Here is an 11086-nt window from a genome sequence, read left to right as displayed (position 1 = left end):
TGCAAAATTTGGCTCGGAGGCTGGCTCGTAAGTGGGAATGCTCGTATTTTGGAGTGCTTGTATGTCGAGGTATTACTGTAGAGGTTTACTAATAATGTTATTTTCCTCCATTCACATGTATATATACATTTGTGAATAGTATATTTTACTAATTATAGAATTGGTACATTATTGTGTAATTTTCTTTGAACCCCCAAAAAATATCTTGGCTCCACCTAGGCAACCACCCCCTCATGGAATGCCAGCAATGCTATTGCATTTGTCAGTATAAACAGCTGCCATCTACTAGTTATTTTGATTAATCTCCTTCACTTTTACTCTGATTTTAATGACATTTGGCAGGTATGTGGCATACGTATTGCTGATTCTTTCCCTTATGTTTTACCTTGACTTACTTTTCAGTGCCATAGGTAAATTGAAATTCTTAGTTCTACTTCTCAGCACTTACCTGAAAAGGTAAAATTGAATCTTTTAAGATTTGTATATAAAGTCTAGTTGGTATATATGAGCCTTCAGGTTTGTGACTACTTTCTGCCAATATTTTTTGCTCTTAACTTACTTTTCAAGGTTAAAGCTCAGTTTAAAGATAATCATTTTAGCTTTTTCTTTAAACCTCCAAAACTGTGATAATTAGAAATTTCTGATCTTAGAACCTTGGAAGTCAGTATTAATGTTTGAGGATGAAACAGGGTCTTTTTGAAGTAGGGATTCACCACTTCCAATTTGTTAGGAAGCCTTTGCTTCTTAACTTCTCAAACACCCTGTTATTTTCATATTCACATATCAAACCCCTTAGTGTTATTTAGACTAAAACTTGGAAAAGTCTCTGTCATCTGCAATAATGATAGTATACAATGGCAATAGTATACATACATCTGTTTAGTTGGTCACATAGATCGACAAGTTACACAACTGCTATTAGTATTTTCTTTTGGCATAGAAATCACAAACATCATCAAGTTTAATCAGACCCTCTTATTCTTTATTTCCTTTGTATTTCCTGAAACATTTAACTTCCCTTCTTTCATAAGGTAAATTTGATCCTCACTGACAAAGAAAATTCTCTGAATGACATTTTTTTTTGCACAGAAAGCTCAATTTGGGTTTCGGTACCTTTCTTGGTCTCTTCAGATTTGATAAAAAGTGAATGATGACAGGAAAGGACAAGTCCCAGTTTAAGAAATTCTTCAAAGAACCAAGTTGGAATATACTAAATAACTGGAAGTCTTATAAGCAGAGAAGCAGGTACAGATTTATAAGACTGTAGTAGGTTCTTGGCCCAATAAGCGCAATATGTGCATTACTAAAGATCCTTGTCAATGACCTCAGGTCCATTGCTTTCTGCCTTTTACAATTATTTTCCTTTTCATAGTTTGTTGACTTGTTTTTCTTGGCAAAATTAGTCAAGTCACGAATTATGATTTCATTTTGACTTAGTATAACTTATCTTTCTACAAAAAAAAAAAAAGCAATTCATGGAATATGAATGGCTCGATGCACATGCATCTTTGGACTAGCAGCTAATAAGCAGAAACAATCACAATGAAGAATTGATGAAGTATGCTCATAAATCAGTGGGGGCGATGCAAGTGGAGATAAAATAAGTTCTAACACATGACAATATTTTGTAAGGGTAGATTACACTATTCTATTTGGATATTGTATTGCTAAGATACTGGGTTGCTATTAGATATTCTTTCTACTGTCACGCAGTTTTTCAATTCAGATTCCTTAAACAATCGTGTACTGTATACCATACTGTTATAGAGAATGTTTACAAACAATAAAAACAAAACAAAATTTTATTAGTCAAGTGTTACAAATATAAAACTGGGACATATGTACAGATTTTTTCATAGGCTTTTATGCAGACCACTATTGCTACCTTAACAAAAAATCTGCTGTACTATATAGCAAACACTGCTTAATTTACATTTAAATAAAACTGACTGTAAACTGAAACATACAGTATCAAAAGTTATTAACATATATACAGTTAACATTATCTGTGGTCAAACTACTTTCTGCTCTTCAAAAGGAACAATGCAAGTTGCTCTTGTTCATCCATTGGTAAGTTGCTTAAAGTATTGCCTTCGGCCAATTTTGAACGTTTAGCTTCACGCAACTTAGCTTGAGCTTTCCTCTTGCCACTGAAAATTAAAATAAAACTCTATATATCCACATAATTAACTAATTTTTCCAGGTTAATACATGCATTCACAGTTTTAGTAACACTTAAGAGTCAATGGAAACAAAATTTTCCCATACAAACCCATTAATTTTAATTAGCCATTTCCTGTCCCACAAAGTCATCCATGATACTTCGGACCTTCTTATAAAAGAAAATGGCAGACCTATACATGCAAAGGTGGATCCCATTGTTTCAGACAGTTTTTTCAGTCTCATTATTTGCATTGTCTGAATTGTAGAAAAAAACAAAAGCAGGGTTGGGAAGTGGGAACCCAAATTCAAAAGTGATCTGTAAATAAATTAAAGGATTGGCGATATTAGATGGAACACCCACACATGTGGGGGCATTAGCAGAGGTAGAGACCAACTCTCCCACTGCTACCATATCATCCTCCAAAATTTATTCTAACCACCTTTAATACATTCTTGAGATAAAAGCTTGCAGACCTAATTTGTTATTTCCCCATGGCAACCATAAAAACTGCATCAATATCTATAGTGTTTCAAGGTATAGAAGCTGAAAGAACTCTGACCTTGAGAAGATGCACTTTTGCTTGTGCTGCTTCTACATCAGTCACAATCCTATGTGTGTATACCTTTAAAACATCTTGTCTGGGCCAGTAAAAAATAATATTTTTAGTTACTGGCTTCCTGATGTGTGAAAAAGAAAAACATGCAGTACCATGAGTTCACTTGTTTTCTCTCTGTAGATACACACAAGTTTGCTTTAACATAAGCCAAAGGGGCAGTGGCTTGGTTGCAAAGTACAGACATACCAACTTCAAATCCATAGTGCGCATTACTGAACTCAAAAGTGTTTTAACTCCTGACTCACCTTTAGGTTGTGAGACCCAGAAGTAAGTCAGCTTTCAGCTTAGTTCATTCAGATAAGCTTAGTCTAGAGATTTACACAGTACACAGACCTATCGTGACTCCTCAGGACCACTGAATTGCCATCTTGGAGTTTAAGGTCCTCTCATGGGACTTCCTTCTTTAAATGCTGGGAAGTATAGTTCACAGATCTTTTACAGCTGAAAGACTACATACTGTGCCACTGCAGAAACAAAAGTCAACTATCTGATGAATAGTAGCAATTAAGAATTTGATACCCATCCAGCTGCACCAGCACAGCAAAATTAGTATCCTTTTGCTTGGCAGGGGCTGTGGATAAAAACTCTGCATGCCTTGGCCGTTCCTATCAAAAGCCTCTAAAAATGGAGTTTTTGTTGTTGGTGTGGCTGAATGAGAAGCAGCTTGCAGGAGATACTCTGGTGGAGAGCAACATTTTTGAGGAGGCAAGAGACATCTACGAGGATTTGGTGTGGAAGATGGCAGGAACATTGATGGGCAGGGCATTGGAAGAGTCATTCAAAGCCAGTTGGGACTGGTTTGATAATTTTCAAGAGGACTGCCATTCACTCTGTTGTCAGGCATGGTGAGGCAGCAAGTTCTGATGTGAAGGCAGCCGAGGAGTTTGTTTAAAGGTTTGCTGAACTGGTAGAAGCAGAAGGATACATTGGCCAGCAAGTCTTCAACTATGACGAGACAGGGCTCTTCTGAAAAGATACGTTGGACCTATATAAGGTAGAGGAGAAGAGCTTGCTAGGCCACAAACCTATAAAGGACAGGCTAACTCTTGCACTGTGTGCAAATAAGAGTGGCAACTGCAAAGTTAAGCCCAACACTCTTATATCACTCAGAAATCCCCAGAGCCTTAAGCCCCACAAAATAACTCAAAAGGTGTGGGTCACCAGGGATATCTTTGCTCTGTATGTCAAGAATTAGTACCTTGGCACAAATAACTTATACCTGAAAGCTCTTCTCGTCCTCAGCAATGCTCCCACACACCCAGAAACCCTTACAGGCGACATCTACGAAGAATTAAAGTTTGAAGTCCTCTTCCTTTCACCCAACACCACCCCTATCCTGCAGCCCATGGACCAGCAGGTGATTTCAAATTTCAAAAAGCTCTTCACCAAGCACCTGTTCAAGAGCTGCTTGAGATTACAGAGGCCACAAATCTCACCCTTCGAGGGTTCTGGAAAGATCACTACAATATCGTGATCTGAGTAAAAATTATCGACATGGTCTGGCAGGGTGTTTCATGAAGGACCTTAAACTCTGCATGGAAGAGGCTGTGGCCTGAGGTTGTGTCCGAACAGGCCTTTGAAGGACTTGAATCAGAGGAGCATATTGTGTCCCTCGGAGAGTCCATGGGCCTGGAAGTGGATGAAGATGACGTTGACAACCTCATTGAGGAGCACAATGAGGAACTGACAAAGGAGTAATGAAAGGAGCTACTTTTGCAGCAGCGTATGGAGGCTTCGCAGATTTTGGTGAGGGAAAAGGAGGAACAAGTGTCGGCAGAGGATGCTAAAAGCAAGATTAAGGAAGTGTTGGGAATGTGAGAAAATTTTAGTGTTCATTGAAAAGACACCCTGAAAAAATTGCAACAGGCCATGCATTGGAGCTGTTTAATGACACTTGCCTAGCTCATTTTTGAAAAATCTTGAGAGAGAAAGAAACAAACCTCTTTAGACAGTTTTTTAGTCAACTGCTCTGCACACGAAAGCGAGGTAAGTGTGGCAAAAAAATCAAGAGAGAAGATTAAAAATAAAAAAAATTAGCAATTAAGTTTGGCAATAAATTGTAGCACAAGAGTGTGCAAGTTAAATTTAGCAATGCAGCAATAAGTGTGTAGTGAGTAAGTTAAGTTAGCAATAGAGCAAGATGTGAAAAAACTTTGTGAAGAAGATTAAAAATGTAGCAATTAAATTTAGCGATAAAGTGTAGCATACAAAGTAAGTTGAAATTTAACAATGCAGTATCAAGTGTGTCGCAAGTAAGTTTAGTTGGCGTAGCAAGTAAGTTAAGTTGGTGAAACAGCAGATTGTGAAAATAACCACCTCCACTAATCTCCTCCCTCCCACCACTAACCACTCTCCGTATCTACTAAGACACTCGCTAGCCCTCTTGTGCTCCACCTCCGCCAGCTTCTTCATGTGATCCTCAAGGTAAAGTACTCTTAATAAAATTAGTTTACTTCTTTACATTCACTTTTATCAGGTATTATTTTTCAAACATTTTCTTATTTAGACACACAACAACAAAATTGGTGTGTTTTTTGGGGGCTGGAATAAATTAATAGTATTTCTTTTCATTTCAATGGGGAAATTCTATTTGATTTATGAGCAAATTAAGTTAAAAGCTCAGCCACAGAACAAATCAAACTCATATGTCAAGGTATCATTGTACAATAATCTATACATAAAATGTATTTGTCATAGTATAATATATTCTTGCCTCCCACATATATAACATTATATAATGATAAGTGGTACCTGTATTCTTGCCTCCCATGTATATTAGGAAGTGGCAACCGAACATTTTCAAATCTAATGACCAGCAGTATGCCACTTTCCCTCTCCAAGTTTGGTTGCTCACACTCATCGTCCTTCTTGCATAGTAACCTTACCTAATTAAGAACCTACATTTTAGATAAGCTTGTTTCACGTCTCACCTCAACCAACATGACGCAGTGAGGTATTACATGAAGTTACAAGAAGCAAGAGAAGATGCAGGAGAATTACAGCGAATCGCAACAAAACCGACAGGGAACCCTATACCAACCGCTACCCACTTCTCTCCCTCTCTGCAACAGACTTTATTTGCTGGTATGTACTGTCGACCAAAAAACTATTGGCAGAGTTTCATAATTTTTTGTTCACCTGCCTGACGCACGATTCATGCCTTATTTATCAATTTTTCTTTTCAAAGATGGAAGAAATCATGTGTAATGACGTTAAAAACAGTCACTGATATCTTTAGAACATTATGTTATGTTATTGTGTAAAACTATTTTCCATATAGCAAAATTGACGCGAACGAAACGAAGGATAAAAAACGTCTTATCACAACCATAGATATACATTACCAAATAGATAGAAGACATCTATCACTAGTAGTATCGCATAAACATAGTCCTTAAAGTATCATCTCAATATTAAGTTGAAGGTAGTTGAACTATTCCATTTGTTAAATTTTACAGAAAACATTGGAATCTCACAAAATGCTATCAAATTTAAAAAAAAAAAAAAAAAAAAAAAAAACGATATCCTAACAGTGTGAACCAAGCGACCTAACTCTATTGTTTTTTATGTTATGTGCATGGGAATCTGTCAATGTGTCATTTATCGGTCTAAGAAACATCCCTCGATGAGCGAGAGACAATTATTGCACACTGCATTCCGTGCAAGTTCCTGTTGGAGAGATATCAAGAAAGCTTAATAAACCGGAGAGAATCATACATAGATGAATCAAATTGTTTAAAGAACGGCAAAATTTAGAACATGGGCCATGAGGTGGAACATCTCAAAGCACCACAAGAGAGCAAGTCAATACAGTAGTGTAATCGTTGCTGAGCAACATTCATTTGTGAATTTTGAATTCTAGTGCATCGTCACGACATTGCTGAACCAGGAATCATGACGAGCTCTACGCTTATGACTGGTGTCTGATGAATACTTTAGATGGAGAGGAAGAGATTTTTAAATCTACACTTGAAATCTTTGATAGGTGCCTAATGAATAAGTCTAATGAATAAGCAAACGTATCTTTGATGGATGAGAGATTCAGTTAGGCTTACTCTTTTTGTTTTGTTTTTTATCGGTGTCCAATGAATACCACGGATAGGGAGGGAAACAGTTTCAATGATGGATGCATTTTTTTTCTTCAAAACCTAAAGAATACATTTTATTGGAGATACTTTATTAACATCGGCCTAATCACTCCATCACTCCTATACGCCACCCACGCTCTCTTCTACATCTCAGGAGACTCGAGCCAAGACCACCGGTGGTCTTGCTCGAGCCGACTTCTCTCTACGAACTCCATCACGTGAAAGCATCAGTAATGATAACGGTTATTTTAAAATTCCTTTCACCGACAACGGACGCCTTAAAATGCATGTTTATAAAGTATTTTCTGTTCAAAGAAACTTTATCTTTCACTCCCCAAAATATGTGCATACACTCATGTTACACCCTGTAGCCGTAAAAGAGCAACCCTTGATTAAAGCAGTAGGTTTTTCTTAAAAAATAAATAAATAAATAAATAATTAAAAACATATGAAATAGACTTAAACGAGAACGTCACCTTTCATATTTCTTATCCTTTCAGCTACTTATAATATGCTTATGGTAGTAGGTCTAGGTATACATGTGAAACTAATTTGAATTAATTTCTATTTAGAAGAAATTAATAGCTACAGAAAGATCAACCTAAGAAAGCTTTAATGAAAGTAAGTCTTTCTTAATGTATTCGTCAGTTTTGACTCCCACAGCTTTCCAACTCGTCCAAATGAAACAGGATGATATGCAAGGAATTCGATAAAAAATAAGACAGAATTATATTAGTTTGATTTTTTTTATGATTGCTTTTTGACTTTGAATACCTAGGTCTGAGTTAATTATGTTAAGCAATTATGAAAAGGATAAGAAGAAAGGCGAACATGGCTAATAAAACAAGAATAACGGGAATAATCAAATAAAGCAGATTAATATATATATATATATATATATATATATATATATATATATATATATATATATATATATATATATATATATATATATATATATAGAGAGAGAGAGAGATATATATATATAGAGAGATAGATAGAGAGAGATAGATATATAGATATATAGATATAGAGAGAGATAGATATATAGATATATAGATATATATCTATATATCTAGGGTAGAATATCACTGCAGGCCAAGCAGGCCACCTACAATCAACGCTAGCCACCCTCCGAAAAAGTACATTATAACGCGTCCTGACACCCGAGATGGGCATCAGTCGCGACTTGTTGTTGGTGAGAAACGGAGCTAAAGACCTCTACTCTCCTTTCGAAGTAAGTATTTTCTCCAAAGTTAGAAATTAAGGCCAAATTTTAAGATTTAAACAGAGGGTACTGAAAATGGCGCCCACGGCAGTGGAAATCTCACCAAAACGCTTTAGAAATTTTTACTTACAACTAAAAATGTTTCGAAGATTGACGCCATCTCGATGTTTACGGAGTCGCTTGTGTCAACAAACTTTCCATTTCCTGTGATAAATCCGCACACCACTTGTACCCACAGACGCTGGAGCACTTTTATCACAACAATCGAAACACGATTTCTCACCAACAACAAGCCAGGAGTAAACAGCTGTTTTGGTAGAAGATGACGAGAAGCGTGCTCTTAGCTAATTTTTAAATAAGTAGTAAAACATCAATATTTTACATATTTATGATGATTAATTTGAAAATATTCGTTATTGAAAAAGTAACTCGACTCTGACTCAAATTTAAGTAATTATTTTTCTGAATTAGAACGTTCTTTCAAGTTCTGTATTATGACGTCACAACATCTGACTTTCGTACCTATTGTAAATAATTGCTATACTCAACTGTCATTGCAGAACAGTTTACCAGTTATTCATGCAGATTGTTATCAGCTATACATGTAATTGTTATAATCGTAATGACATATATATCTTTATTATTTACTTTTTGGATATATGAAGATGTTTTACTGGTGGATTACCGCCGTAGTGTGACGCAATCGTTTTCGGTCCATGGGCCTCTGTCTGTTTTCGCACCATAAGAAATTATGGGGCCGAATTTGCAATGACCAGAAAGTCGTTAAAAGAGGAAAGTTAGCATTGAGGGGCATATGTTTTGACTGAGAAAAATACAAATTTATTCAATAGCTAGCTTGTAAAAAATACTTGGTTATAAAAACTTGATTGACAACTAAGCAGCATGTCTACTATGGGTTTCAGAGACAGTGCAAGCACGTTTTTGGGCAATACCTATTTCTGTAACGAACACTCGTAACAGAACGAGATTTTGCTATAGTGCATTACACCCAGTGCCGTAATTTATAAGGGTATCGTGAATCACTAATCGTAAAGAATAACGACACTTGTCCTTGTACCAAGAGACAAAAACTCCATTATGCAGAAATGGATACGAACACGTGTATAAAGCTCCACCTACCCTCTCCCCACCCCCCCCCCTCCCCCCCCCCCTCCATCCTTTTCTTCTTTGTTCCTCCGCCTTCCTTTCTCTCTCTCTCTCTCCTCTCTCTCTCTCTCTCTCTTCTCTCTCTCTCTCTCTCTCTCTCTCTGTTGCCATTCGGTATGTGTTGACCCTCCAAACTGGGTATAAGACTACACACAAAACGTTGAAATTGGTGAAATTAGGCTATGTATTGGAAGTATATATACATAAAAATTTAAACAATTTTATCATTATTGCATTACTATGACAACTAGAATTCATGGAAACAGTTTATAATAATGGAACGGCGTATGTGTGAAGCCTCCACTAATGTGGCAACGATGATTTTGCCATTCTTAGCATGCAAACATTAAAGGTTACATTTATTTCTGGCATACGATTATTAAAGAAATTCAAAATACTAATAAAGACTGAAATCAATGAAAAGTGCTAGCAAAAACAAAAAAGCAAAAAAAAAAAAAAACGTAGTCGTTCCTCTGCACTTTTCCGTATTCGTTCCTCTATGGTTTTCGGCAGCCAGATGTACGAAAACGTTAGAAACATTTGATTTTATCTACTTTAGAAATATCTGTAATTTTTCGGGGTAATTTGGTTGCAAAAAAGGGATAATATACATGAATTAAATCAAAATTTTTAAATAACAAAGTAAATTTAAGCTAAATAACGAGTAAAGTAAACAGTTTAGGGAATAAAAACTTTGCAGTTTTCGTCGTCTGTCGTCGTCTGCTGTTCGTAATTGTGTTTATGGCGCGCGCGCTTAGAAACCAGCAACAGCAACGGGTTTAAAGAGTGCAATGTGGAGTGAACTGAGACCAAAATTTGTATAATAACAATCAAATAAGCACTGTGGAGTTTCAGTTGTGATGGCAGTAAGGATAAAAACCGCCGATTACAAGGTAAGAATGAATTCAGTTCAAACCATAACCCCGGGAATAACAAGTTTCATACTTTCACTAATATAGGCAACAAAATGTTGTTTTATTGTGCTGATTACAACTGCAATCTTGAGTAAGATCAATAAACGTTACATACATACGCTAACATTGTTCAAATGAGTGCTGGGAAGGCTGGGGAAAGATGGTGGCCGTCACTGATGAGAAACCGTCCATGCAAAACGTAGCCGCCATATTGGATTTCAAAACTGCCTTGAAAACATATTTTACGAAGAGCTCACATGCTTATTTTAGTTTCCGTATGGGGCTTTCATATATCAAACAAATATGTTGACGAAACTTCAGTCTTTTAAATGGTATGCTTAGAGTTGCAATTGTATTCATGTTTCACCAATTAAATATCGAGTGAATAAGACCCGTCCACCGTGATGAGGGTTGGCCTGTCGTGATATTCTAACCTATATATTAGATAATAGATATATAGATATATAAGATATATAGAGATATAGAGAATAGAGATATAGAGATATATAGAGAGATATAGAGATATATAGATATATAGATATAAATATATGATATATATATATATATATATATATATATATATATATATATATATATATATATATATATTGTCGATTTAAATATTCATTTATATTACGTATCAAATAGACCTAGGCTAATCATGTGAAAATCAGAAGTCCAATTTAGGCTCTCTAAATAGTGTCATGCAAATTATTTTATTGATCAAAGGACAAAATTAGCTTAATTAAACATCGTTTTCAAAGAATGTATTGTTTATCGGCTGTAGGAGACGAAATGACAACACCCCAGTGCAGTACGATATGTTGAGTCAAGACTCGAGCAGCAGCAAAGCCAACTTCAAAATGCTTCGGTATGCTGTCACGAAGCTAGAGTTGAGAATAAAATTAG

The 11086-nt window shown here is 36.0% G+C and overlaps 1 protein-coding gene across 1 annotated transcript in view; it reads right to left on the bottom strand.

Moving 5' to 3' along the window:
- Positions 1-1788: 1788 nt before the first annotated feature.
- LOC135215681 (probable ATP-dependent RNA helicase DDX10) overlaps positions 1789-11086 on the bottom strand; it is a 111983-nt gene continuing 102685 nt past the window's right edge. The window contains 1 exon segment of the mRNA XM_064250627.1: positions 1789-2150. Coding sequence (XP_064106697.1) covers positions 2018-2150 — 133 coding nt within the window. The 3' untranslated portion in view covers positions 1789-2017.

Source organism: Macrobrachium nipponense, chromosome 5 (assembly GCF_015104395.2).
Source record: "Macrobrachium nipponense isolate FS-2020 chromosome 5, ASM1510439v2, whole genome shotgun sequence".
NCBI lineage: Eukaryota > Metazoa > Arthropoda > Malacostraca > Decapoda > Palaemonidae > Macrobrachium > Macrobrachium nipponense.
The sequence above is the reverse complement of the archived record's forward strand: the minus strand, read 5'-3'. Positions and strand labels throughout refer to the sequence as shown.